This window comes from Triticum dicoccoides, chromosome 7B (assembly GCF_002162155.2).
Source record: "Triticum dicoccoides isolate Atlit2015 ecotype Zavitan chromosome 7B, WEW_v2.0, whole genome shotgun sequence".
Taxonomy (NCBI): Eukaryota; Viridiplantae; Streptophyta; class Magnoliopsida; order Poales; family Poaceae; genus Triticum; species Triticum dicoccoides.
Genome location: NC_041393.1, coordinates 478,699,637 through 478,713,379, shown reverse-complemented (window position 1 = coordinate 478,713,379; position 13,743 = coordinate 478,699,637). Strand labels below are relative to the sequence as shown.

At 43.6% G+C, this 13,743-nt stretch overlaps 1 protein-coding gene across 1 annotated transcript; it reads left to right on the top strand.

Annotated features, from left to right (window-relative positions):
* Positions 1 to 10,483: 10,483 nt before the first annotated feature.
* Positions 10,484 to 11,146, top strand: LOC119339016 (F-box/LRR-repeat protein At1g55660-like). Its single transcript, XM_037611205.1, has one exon. It carries the CDS (start codon positions 10,574 to 10,576, stop codon positions 11,144 to 11,146), a length of 573 nt encoding a protein of 190 aa, XP_037467102.1. The 5' UTR covers positions 10,484 to 10,573.
* The last annotated feature ends 2,597 nt before the right edge of the window (positions 11,147 to 13,743 follow it).

Below are 13,743 nucleotides of genomic sequence, written 5' to 3'. Positions count from 1 at the left end.
CCGTGGTTTGCTCTGTTGCTCTTGGGGCGATGTGAGATGGCGTTTTGGAGATCTAACCTCGTTATATAGGCGTCGCCTGTTGATACGTCTCCAACGTATCAATAATTTTTTATTGTTCCATGCTATTGAATTACCCGTTTTGGATGTTTATGGGCTTTACTTTACACTTTTATACCATTTTTGGGACTACCGACTAACCGGAGGCCCAGCCCAAATTGCTGTTTTTTTGCCTATTTCAGTGTTTCAAAGAAAAGGAATATCAAACGGAGTCCAAACGGAATGAAACCTTCGGGAGCGATCTTTTTGGAACAAACGCAATCCAGGAGACTTGGAGTGGACGTCAAGAAGCAGCCGAGGCGGCCGCGAGGGTGCAGGGTGCGCCCTAGAGGGGTGGGCGCACCCCCCACCCTCGTGGGCCCCTCGTGGCTCCACCGACCTACTTCTTCCTCCTATATATACTCTCGTACCCTGGAAACATCAAGGAGCACCACGAAACCCTATTTCCACCGCCGCAACCTTCTGTACCCGTGAGACCCCATCTTGGAGCCTTTTTCGGTGCTCCGCCCGAGGGGGAACTGATCACGGAGGGCCTCTACATCAACACCAAGGCCTCTCCTATGAGTTGTTAGTAGTTTACCACAGACCTTCGGGTCCATTGTTATTATCTAGATGGCTTCTTCTCTCTCTTTGAATCATAATACAAATTTCTCCTCGATCTTCTTGGAGATCTATTCGATGTAACTCTATTTGCGGTATGTTTGTCGAGATCCGATGAATTGTGGGTTTATGATCAAGTTTATCTATGAGAAATATTTGAATCCCCTCTGAATTCTTTTATGTGTGATTGGTTATCTTTGCAAGTCTCTTCGAATTATCAGTTTGGTTTGGCCTACTAGATTGATCTTTCTTGCAATGGGAGAAGTGCTTAGCTTTGGGTTCAATCTTGCGGTGTCCTTTCCCAGTGACAGCAGGGGCAGCAAGGCATGTATTGTATTGTTGCCATCGAGGATAAAAAGATGGGGTTTATATCATATTGTTCTAGTTTATCCCTCTACATCATGCCATCTTGCCTAATGCGTTACTCTGTTCTTATGAACTTAATACTCTAGATGCATATGCTGGATAGCGGTCGATGTGTTGACTAATAGTAGTAGATGCAGGCAGGAGTCGGCCTAATTGTTGCGGACGTGATGCCTATATACATGATCATGCCTAGATAATCTCATAACTATGCGCTTTTCTATCAATTGCTTGATAGTATTTTGTTCACCCACCGTAATACTTATGCTATCTTGAGAGAAGCCACTAGTGAAACCTATGGCCCCCGGGTCTATCTTCCATCATATAAGTTTCCAATCTACTTTATTTTGCAATCTTTACTTTCCAATCTATATCACAAAAATACCAAAAATATTTATCTTATCTTATTATCTCTATCAGATCTCACTTTCACAAGTGGCCGTGAAGGGATTGACAACCCCTTTATTGCGTTGGTTGCGAGGTTCTTGTTTGTTTGTGTAGGTTAGAGGGACTTGCGTGGAGCCTCCTACTGGATTGATACCTTGGTTCTGAAAAACTAAGGGAAATACTTACGCTACTTTGCTGCATCACCCTTTCCTCTTCAAGGGAAAAGCAACGCAATGCTCAAGAGGTAGCAAGAAGGATTTCTGGCACCGTTGCGAGGGAGGTCTCACAAGTCAAGACATACCAAGTACCCATCACAAATTCACCTCCCTCGCATTATATTATTTGCTATTTGCCTCTAGTTTTCCTCTCCCCCACTTCACCCTTGCCGTTTTATTCACCCTCTCTTTCCCGTTTGCCTCTCTTTTGCTTGCCTCTTGTGTGCTCGTGTGTTAGATCCTTTATTTCATCGTCATGGCTAGTCCTTTATCCGCTCCTTTGTCTCCCGAGTTTGAATTTCTTCACTTCAAGAAAAGACAAGGAGAAAACTTAAAAGATGCTTGGTATAGGATGATAGAATCTTATCATAACTGCACCTTAGAGGTGAATTTTAGAATTTTGCTTCGCAATTTTTATGTTGGACTAGATATGTCCCATAGACAACTCTTGGATTGCGTTGCCAAAGGTAATTTTATTGAAATTGATTCCAGTATTGCACATGAAATCATAGAGGGAATAGTGGGAACACTATCTCAAAAAAGGGGGCCACATCATACCCAGGAAGAGACACAAGTTTTTGAAAAGGTTTGCGAAGTAACAAATTTTTTACAAAAGTCTCTTGAACCTCTTAAGAGTATTAGCGGACATTTTCACCGCATGAATATGTTGATTGCCCTTTGCAGTAAGCGGTTGGATTCTTTAGATCTAAAAATTTCCGAGTATGAAGGGAAACATAAAGAACACCCCGGATTCGAGCCTGAATCCACTAAAAAGTTAAAAACCAAAGATGGCAATACGTAGATCTATTCTCGCTTGTATGCCTAGCTAGGGGCGTTAAACGATAGCGCTTGTTTGGAGGCAACCCAATTTTATTTGTGTTCCTTGCTTTTTGTTCCTGTTTAGTAATAAATAAATCATCTAGCTTCTGTTTAGATGTGGTTTTATGTTTTAATTAGTGTTTGTGCCAAGTAGAACCTATAGGATAACCTACGGTGGTAGTTAATTTGATCTTGCTGAAAAACAGAAACTTTTGCACGCACGAGAATAATTTTAATAAATCACAGAAATGTTATTTTTAGTTGATTCTTTTTGCAGTAGATCTATAGGCAAATTTCAATGGACTTCCTATTTTGGTAGGTTTTTTGGAGTTCCATAAGTATTCGAAAGTTACGGATTTCTACAGACTGTTCTGTTTTTGACAGATTCTATTTTTCGTGTGTTGTTTGCTTATTTTGATGAATCTATGGCTAGTATCGGGGGGTATGAACCATAGAGAAGTTGTAATACAGTAGGTTTAACACCAATATAAATAAAGAATGAGTTCATTACAGTACCTTGAGTTGTGGTTTTTCTTTCTTGCACTAATGGAGCTTATGAGATTTCTTGTTGAGTTTTGTGTTGTGAAGTTTTCAAGTTTTGGGTAAAGATCTGGTGGACTATGGAATAAAGAGTGGCAAGAGCCTAAGCTTGGGGATGCCCATGGCACCTCAAGATAATTCAAGGACAACCAAAAGCCTAAGCTTGGGGATTTCCCGGAAGGCATCCCCTCTTTCGTCTTCGTCTATCAGTAACTTTACTTGGAGGTATATTTTTATTCACCACATGATATGTGTTTTGCTTGGAGCGTCTTGTATGATATGAGTCTTTGCTTTTTAGTTTACCATAATCATCCTTGATGTACACACCTTCTGGGGAGAGTCACACATGATTCGGAATTTATTAGAATACTCTATGTGCTTCACTTATATCTTTTGAGCTAGACAATTTTGCTCTAGTGCCTCACTTATATCTTTTTAGAGCACAGCGGTGGTTTTATTTTGTAGAAATTATTGATCTCTCATGATTCACTTATATATTTTGAGAGTCTTTTAGAACAGCATGGTATTTGCTATGGTTATAAAATTGGTCCTAATATGATGGGCATCCAAGTTGGGTATAATAAAAACTATCATAGAAAGTGCATTGAATACTATGATCAATTTGATGCTTCATATTTGTTTTGAGATATGAGGATGGTGATATTAGAGTCATGCTAGTTTAGTAGTTCTGAATTTGAGGAATGCTTACGTTGAAGTTTGTGATTCCCGTAGCATGCACGTATGGTGAACCGTTATGTGATGAAGTTGGAGCATGATTTATTTATTGATTGTCTTCCTTATGAGTGGTGGTCGGGGATGAGCGATGGTATTTTCCTACCAATCTATCCCCCTAGGAGCATGCGCGTAGTACTTTGTTTCAATAACTTGTAGATTTTTACAATAAGTATATGAGTTCTTCATGACTAATGTTGAGTCCATGGATTATACGCACTCTCACCCTTCCACCATTGCTAGCCTCTCTTGTGTCGTGCAACTTTCGCCGGTACCATACACCCACCATATACCTTCCTCAAAACAGCCACCATACCTACCTATTATGGCATTTCCATAGCTATTCCGAGATATATTTCCATGCAACTTTCCACCGTTCCGTTTATTATGACATGCTCCATCATTGTCATATTGCTTTTGCATGGTCATGTAGTTGACATGTATTTGTGGCAAAGCAACCTTGATAATTCTTTCATACATGTCACTCTTGATTCATTGCATATCCCGGTACACCGCCGGAGGCATCCATGTAGAGTCATATTTTGTTCTAAGTATTGAGTTGTAATTCTTGAGTTGTAAGTAAATAAAAGTGTGATGATCTTCATTATTGGAGCATTATCCCAAGTGAGGAAAGGATGATAGAGACTATGATTCCCCCACAAGTCGGAATGAGACTTCGGACTTTAAAGAAAAAGAGAGAAAGGCCATAAAAAAAGAGAAAGGCCATATAAAAAAAGAGAAAGGCCATAAAAAAAGAAAGGCCCAAAAAATGAGAGAAGGGACAATGTTACTATCCTTTTACCACACTTGTGCTTCAAAGTAGCACCATGATCTTCATGATAGAGAGTCTCCTATGTTGTAACTTTCATATACTAGTGGGAATTTTACATTATATAACTTGGCTTGTATATTCCAATGATGGGCTTCCTCAAAATGCCATAGGTCTTCGTGAGCAAGCAAGTTGGATGCACACCCACTTAGATTCTTTCATTGAGCTTTCATACACTTATAGCTCTAATGCATCCGTTGCATGGCAATCCCTACTCACTCACATTGATATCTATTAATGGGCATCTCCATAGGCCGTTGATACGCCTAGTTGATGTGACACTATGTTCTCCTTTTTTGTCTTCTTCACAACCACCATTCTATTCCACATATAGTGCTATGTCCATGGCTCACGCTCATGTATTGCGTGAAAGTTAAAAATGTTTGAGAATACTAAAGTATGAAACAATTGCTTGGCTTGTCATCGGGGTTGTGCATTATTAAATACTTTGTGTGATGAAGATAGAGCATAACCAGACTATATGATTTTGTAGGGATAGCTTTCTTTAGCCATGTTATTTTGAGAAGACATGATTGCTTTGTTAGTATGCTTGAAGTATTAATATTTTTATGTCAATATGAACTTTTATCTTGAATCATTTGGATCCGAACATTCATGCCACAATAAAGAAAATTACATTGAGAAATATGCTAGGTAGCATTCCACATCAAAAATTCTATTTTTATCATTTACCTACTCGAGGACGAGCAGGAATTAAGCTTGGGGATACTTGATATGTCTCCAACGTATCTATAATTTTTGATTGTTCCATGCTATTATATTACCCGTTTTGGATGTTTATGAGCTTTACTTTACACTTTTATATCATTTTTGGGACTAACCTACTAACCGGAGGCCCAGCCCAAATTGTTGTTTTTTTTTGCCTATTTCAGTATTTCGAAGAAAATGAATATCAAACTGATTCCAAACGGAATGAAACCTTCGGGAGCGATCTTTTTGGAACAAACGCAATCCAGGAGACTTGGAGTGGACGTCAAGAAGCAGCCGAGGCGGCCACGTGGGTGCAGGGCGCGCCCTAGGGGGTTGGGCGTGCCCCCCACCCTCATGGGCCCCTCGTGGCTCCACCGACCTACTTCTTCCTCCTATATATACTCTCGTACCCTGGAAACATCAAGGAGCACCACGAAACCCTATTTCCACCGCCGCAACCTTCTGTACCCGTGAGATCCCATCTTGGAGCCTTTTTCGGCGCTCCGTCGGAGGGGGAATCGATCATGGAGGGACTCTACATCATCACCAAGGCCTCTCCTATGAGTTGTGAGTAGTTTACCACAGACCTTCGAGTCCATAGTTATTAGCTAGATGGATTATTCTCTCTCTTTGAATCTCAATACAAAGTTCTCCTCGATCTTCTTGGAGATCTATTCGATGTAACTCTTTTTGCGGTGTGTTTGTCGAGATCCGATGAATTGTGGGTTTATGATCAAGTTTATCTATGAGAAATATTTGAATCTCCTCTGAACTCTTTTTGTATGATTGGTTATCTTTGCAAGTCTCTTCGAATTATCAGTTTGATTTGGCCTACTAGATTGATCTTTCTTGCAATGGGAGAAGTGCTTAGGTTTGGGTTCAATCTTGCGGTGTCCTTTCCTAGTGACAGCAGGGGCAGCAAGGCACATATTGTATTGTTGCCTTTGAGGATAAAAAGAAGGGGTTTATATCATATTGTTTGAGTTTATCCCTTTACATCATGTCATCTTGCCTAATGCGTTACTCTGTTCTTATGAACTTAATACTCTAGATGCATGCTGGATAGCGGTCGATGTGTGGAGTAATAGTAGTACATGCAGGCAGGAGTCCGTCTACTTGTTGCGGACCTGATGCCTATATACATGATCATGCCTAGATAATCTCATAACTATGCGCTTTTCTATCAATTTCTTGGCAGTAATTTGTTCACCCATCGTAATACTTATGCTATCTTGAGAGAAGCCACTAGTGAAACCTATGGCCCCCGGGTCTATCTTCCATCATATAAGTTTCCAATCTACTTTATTTTGCAATCTTTACTTTCCAATCTATATCATAAAAATACCAAAAATATTTATATTATCTTATTATCTCTATCAGATCTCACTTTCGCAAGTGGCCGTGAAGGGATTGACAACCCCTTTATCGCGTTGGTTGCGAGGTTCTTGCTTGTTTGTGTAGGTACGAGGGACTTGCGTGGAGCCTTCTACTGGATTGATACCTTGGTTCTCAAAAATTGAGGGAAATACTTACGCTACTTTGCTGCATCACCCTTTTCTCTTCAAGGGAAAACCAACGTAGTGCTCAAGAAGTAGCACCTGTGCCTACTAAAAGTATTAAAATATAAAGGTAACGGGTCGTTAACATTCGCTTAGACGCGTGGAAATCGAGGCGATGGAAGGAAGGAATCATAAAGACTGGACACAGAAGCCGATGTCGGACTATCGTCGAGCCAGAGTATGATGGAGAACCCGCCTTGCAAAGCCGAAGACCTATATCCGCATTCTACATCGTCATTGAAGGCAAGTTCGGGGGCTACTGAGGGAGTCCTAGATTCGGGGGTCCTCATGTATCCGGCCCAGGAGTACGGGTCGGGCTGGATGGGCCGTACATGACCAAGATGAAGATTATTCTCCGTGTCTGGATGGGACTTCTCCATACGTGAACGACAAGATTAGAGTTCGGGTGTTTCCTTCCCTTATGAACCGACCTTGTACAAACCCTAGGCCCCTCCGGTGTGTATATAAACTAGAGTGGTTAGTCCGTAGAGGCTATCCTCATTACCGTCATTAGAATACCCATAGGATAGACAACTAGGGTTTAGCCATTACGATCCCGAGATAGATCAACTCTTGTAATATTCATAGTCTTCGAATATAATCAAGCAGGAGTAGGGTATTCCTCCTTTAAGAGGGCCCGAATCTGGATAAACATAGTGTCCCCTAGTCCCCTGTTATCATTGATCCTTAGATGCACATCTTGGGCCCCACTACCCGAGATCTGCCGGTTTTGACACTAACAATGCCCCCTAGGTATCCAATTATCTCTTCAGATATTAATACTCGATCCATCACAGACCCGCCAGATGATTCCCTTCTTTAGGAGTTCCAGACCATGAGCAATACCTTGCCAAGTCACCGAAGTAGCATGCGGAAACACCGTATCCAGAATATGTCCTTGAGGATAATACTTTTCCTTCATCAACTTCGCACACAGCAAGTCCGGATAAACCACCAGCCGCCACACTTGTTTGGCCAAAAGAGCTTGATTTAAAAGTTTGAGATCATGAAATCTCATACCACCCTTACCTTTAGGTCTTGTTAGTTTGTCCCACGCCAACCAATGCAATTTTATTCTATCTTCTTCATCTCCCCACCCAAAATCTCTTATAATCTGGGATAACTCCTCACAAAGAGCAACCGGAAATTTGAAAATCCCCATAGCGTACACTGGTAGGGCATGAATTACTATTTTGATCAAATCTTCCTTGACTCCAGAAGATGCATATTTTTTAATCAAGTCAGAAAGCCTTTTCAAAATTTGTCTTTAGTATACTGAAACTTACCAGCCTTCATTCTACTCTCTGGGACCGGTAATCCAAGATATCTATCCTCGAACCCCTCCATGATAATATTTAAAATAACCATAATAGTCACTTGTTTCCCCAAGCTGCACTTTTTCCCAAACATCATGGAACACTTCTCAGGGATCAATAATTGTCCAGTGATCTTTTGTTCATTGAGAAACCAAGAAAAATATTACATCATTTTAATATCGATACTACAAAATTGTAAGCATGCTTTCTATAAATTTCTAAACATATAAAAACATTCATATACAAACATTGTCATTGACATTTTTACTACTAATGTGGTTTCCAAATTTTGAAGCCCATGCAGGGGCCCAAGTTGATGACTAGTAATGAACTAGAAAAGAAGGCATCATCCAAAATTTGCAAATTACTCAAAAGAAGAAAATTCGAGGGAATATCAGTTCTTACAGAACTTGAACACACCGAGTCCAGGGAAGTGGCAAAGCGCACGAGAAAACAAACATACTCATACGCACTAATAGGGACGTTTTTAGATTCCATTCTTGTTGATACCACGGAGCTAGAGTCTAAAGACGAACTAGATATGACATGTTTCTCAAAAAAAACTAGAAATGGCATAGTCCTTACAATCTTGGTATTTTTTTGGAACTTATATCCATTTCCAGTGGATGTTTTTGAATTGTATTGCTATAGTTTTTTATGTTCTAATTTAGGAAAATATATTTTGGATAATAAATCAAGTACACAAACATACATGAGTAAGTATGTTCGATTTTTAGTTGACTCTCGATTTATTCCTGATGTATCGACTGGTAGCACATTTTCATTAAATAAATTATGAATAGTTCCAGTTGTTTTTATTGAAGTATATTGTCATGAATTGTAATACAATCCAATTTACTGAACTATAGTCAGAAGGTTGTACTACACCCGATCCAAATAGTAGTATGCTTTTTTTTCTCTGATATTCACATTGCCTTCAAGATGGCACTTTGACCATCTATTGCAATGCAAAAGTTGTGGCTCCGCAAAAAATTACTAACATATTTTTTTTGTTATATGCTAGAGATCTTTGTTGATGTATGGTCGAACTTAGAAATTAATGTTTAACTCATACAAGTTTCAAAAGGACTTACATTTTTGGAACAGGTACTATGTTCTAGTGTTCATATTGTAGCTAGGGTAGAATAATATTATGGGAGGTGTTTATGTTGAATGAGTTTCCACTTTTGATGTCCAGTCTAGTCAACATGGTTGAATGTCCGCATATCGAACTCTAGTACAAGTACTTTTGGTTTTTCTGTGCTACGCATACGGAGAGTTTCCCTTTGAAGAAACATTTGTAATTTTCATGTGTTTCGTAAATGAATAATGTTGGAGCAGATTCTGACAGATCACTTGATAGGGTATCCGGCATGGTGAGTAGATCGGAAGGGAAACATGAGATGTGTTTCATAAATGAATAATGTTGGAGCAGATTCTGACAGATCACTTGATAGGGTATCCCGGCATGGTGAGTAGATCGGAAGGGAAACATGAGACATGATTTACAAGGTAAAATCCTACTCCTGGTCGTGTTGTATATTATGATTGTGGTGTACAAAAGTACATGTAATAAAAAGGGGTTGTATGTTGTCTACTGACTAGCCTGACACTGGCTTATAAAAGATAACGGGGCACCTGGGGTTACACAACCCTAATCGGCTACGTTGGTGGAGGGGAGTCCATCATGGCTCCAACTTACTTGTCTTGAGTGGCAACGCTTCCAGAGTCTTCCTTCTATAGGGCCAGCATGATGGCCCAAGGCGAAAACCGACCAGATAGGGGAGGCACCCCTAGCCCGTAACACCGTCAATAACCCCTGAACGGCTGAACCCGTCTTCAAGCTTGGCTTCATCGTGGATTGAACCGATCTCGAACGTCGTCTTCTAGCTTGTCAAGGTTGAAAATGGTTCTACAAAGCTTCCCTTGAAGTGAACACTTGTCGTTGACCACCTATGGTCGGCCTGTTCCAGAAGTCGGACGAACCACTTCGATCTTTATTTGTTGATGAAGATGGCCAGCCTAGACAAGACAACTTCCCGCCCAGCCATCCAGCCAGTCTACTAAGACCCCTAATCCCCTATGGCCACCCAAGACGAGGTGGACCGGTGGCAGTGCCGAGATGAGGCGGACGAAATCCAGATGTGCTTTAGCAAAACCGTATAAATTATGTTACATTGACTTTATGTTCTATTTATAACCGTATGCTATGGACAGAATTTTCTTATATAAATCCATATTTTTTTGTATTGTTCCTCATAAAATCCCAACAAAACAATTTCCCGTGATTTTTCGTAAACAGGAAATAAAAAAGGGAAAGGGGCACGTTTCTGCCCAACGGCTCTCAACTTTTCCCCACCGAGCTCGCCTCCCCCGTCCCGGAGCCCGCTCGCTCAAGAACAAAGAAGAGAACCAGGGGGAGGAATCCCCAAATCCCGAACCCCCATGGAGAGCAACGGCGAGCCCCCCAGCAAGGCCGCCGCGCTCGCCCCCGCGGTCGTCACCAGCGCCGCCGCTGCGGTCCCTGGAGGCGACATGGATTTCTTTAGCCGCCTTCCCGACCACCTCCTCGTCGACATCCTCCTCCGCCTCGGCACCAAGGAAGCCGTCGCGACGACCGTCCTCTCCCGGAGATGGCGCGGCGTATGGGCCCAGCTTCCCCACCTCTTCTTCGACGGCGTACACCCCTCCGTGCCCGCCCGTGCCCTCGCGGCCTACGAGGCCCTCGCCGCCTCGGAGGCGCACGCGGCCGCCGACATCCAGAGCCTCGCCGTCTCGCCCAACCAGATGGACGCGCGGGAGACCTTCGCCTGGCTCTCCCTCGCCGCGCCCCTCCTCTGCGGCCGGCTCCACCTCGACGACAGCCGCGCTGTGCCGGACGAAATGGTAGAGCTCTTTCAGGAACGACGACGACGGCACGACGGCGAGGCGTCCGAGATGCCCTGCTTCAGGAGAGCCACAGAGATTCGACTTCGCCTCGGGTTTCTTACCCTGGAGCTGCCACGGGTTGGCGTGTAAGACAATAAGTTTTGAGGAACCAGCACAACCCTCTAGGGATGGCTTATCTCATTATATATAATGGTTGTGTTACAATATGTACCATATACGTAACATAGGTACAGAAGCTATACATAGTCTAACACCCTCCCTCAATCTTAGCCACTTTCTAAAGAACTGAGAAGGGTAAGATTGCGCCTACAAGCCTCAAACTGTGGCAGCGGTAAAGGCTTAGTGAAGATGTCTGCAAGTTGATCCTTAGATGAGATAAACTTGATCTGGAGTTGCTTCTGTGATACACGTTCCCGTACAAAGTGATAGTCAACTTCAATGTGTTTCATTCGGGCATGAAATACTGGATTTGCAGAAAGGTATGTAGCACCGATGTTATCACACCAAAGAATAGGAGGCTGTGGTTGAGACAAACCCAACTCCTGAAGCAAAGACTGCACCCAAATAATCTTTGCAGTAGCATTAGCCACAGCCTTGTACTCAGCTTCAGTACTGCTACGTGACACAGTAGCCTGTTTCCGAGCACTCCAGGCGATCAAATTAGAGCCAAAGAATACTGCATAACCCCCCGTGGATCGCCTGTCATCTAGGCTACCAGCCCAATCTGCATCAGAGAAGGCCGAAAGGACCCGAGAGGAAGTCGGCCGAATATGCATACCAAATGTCAGGGTGAACTGAACATAACGAAGAATGCGTTTAACAGCAGCCCAATGAGTATCTTTAGGAGCCTGAAAATACTGACAAACCCTGTTAACAGCATAAGAGATATCTGGTCTCGTGATCGTCAAGTACTGAAGTCCACCAACAATGCTCCTGTACTCTGTGGCATCCGCAGGAAACAAAAGCTCACCATCAACAGCTGTTATCTTGTCGGTAGACGACATGGGTGTGGTGGTCGGTTTGCACTTCAGCATGCCAGCTCTCTGTAACAACTCCAAGAAGTACTTCTTCTGCGTAAGGACAAGACCAGTAGCACGAGAAGTGACCTCAACTCCAAGAAAGTAGTGAAGCTTCCCAAGATCTTTGACCGCAAAATCAGCACCAAGAGAGCAGACAAGAGCATCAGCAGCATACTGAGAAGAGCTGACAAGGATAATATCATCGACATATACCAAAAGATACATAGTGACTTCTGGCTTCTGTAGAAGAAATAACGAAGTGTCAGCAGTAGACGGCACAAACCCATGAGCACGAAGGGCAGAGGCAAGGCGGGCATGCCAGTCACGAGGAGCTTGCTTCAAACCATATAGTGCTTTGGAAAGACGACAGATATAATCAGGACGATCAGGATCAGAGAAACCAGGCGGTTGTTTCATATAAACCTCTTCCTCCAAAAATCCATGTAGAAAAGCATTCTGCACATCAAGTTGACGAAGTGACCAACCACGAGAAACAGCAATGGAGAGAAGAAGTCGAATAGTGGTAGGCTTGACGACAGGACTGAAGGTGTCCTCATAGTCAAGACCATGACGCTGCCGAAAACCGCGAGCAACAAGTCGCGCTTTGTAACGCTCAATAGATCCATCCGAATGCTTCTTCACTTTGAATACCCATTTTGAGTCAATAACATTTACCCGTGGTGGTGGAGGAACGAGAGTCCATGTCTTGTTACGAAGAAGAGCATGAAACTCCTGCTCCATAGCCTCTCGCCAATGTGGAATGCGCAGGGCAGCCTGATATGAGCGAGGCTCAGAAGATGGATCCGCAACAGCAGCAGCCAAACAAGCAGCCAACCAAGCAACCGTACCATCCTTACGTTCCTTAGGTTTGAAAATGCCACTGCGACTGCGTGTATGTGGTCGGGACACAGGAACCACCGAGGTCGACGGAGCAGCCTGCAACGGGCTGGAGGACGGCGACGTTGACGAGTCAGCCGGTGACAAGGAGCCAGTCACGGTAGCCTCGGACTCGGTTGGCGAAGAAGGCCGACCCACCGGCGAAACCGGCAGAGCAGACGAAGCAGCTGGCGACTCCGGCATCACAGACCGGGCCGATGGCGAGCTCGGCATAGTGGGCCGTGGCGCGGCCGGTGTCGCGGGCCGATCCGCTGATGAAGGCGACGTGAGGACCCGAGCCACGGGCGAAGACGGCGTGACGGGCCGAGCCGCAGGCGAAGACGGCGTGACGGGCCGAGCCGCGGGCGACTCGGCGGCCGCTGGCGAAACGGACCGAGCAGTGGAGATGCTCGGCGCGACGGGCTCGTCGGGTGACCATGCATGGGCACGCGAATCGATGCCATGCAACATAGGGCGATCGACGTGCCCACCAGAAGATGACGATGATGATGGTGAATCCTCCAACAGCTCCAAACGAGCTCCACGTCCGGTTCCTGCACCATGGTTAGGTAACAGCAAAGGAGAGTATGCAACATCATCAAATTGGTCAGAAGCAACAGAGGATGAATGCAGGGATGGTGGTTCGACAGTGGACACAGGAAGGTTGGCAAAGGGAAAAACATGCTCATCAAACACGACGTCCCGAGATATATAGACATGATTAGTGGGAACATGAAGACATTTGTAACCTTTATGAAGAGAGCTATAGCCAAGAAAAACACACTTCTTAGAACGAAACTCAAGCTTGCGCTTGTTATATGGACGAAGATG

What these genes read in the sequence shown, in the direction of transcription:
- LOC119339016 (XM_037611205.1), top strand. Translation starts at nt 10,574, where the DNA reads ATGGAGAGCAACGGCGAGCCCCCCAGCAAGGCCGCCGCGCTCGCCCCC.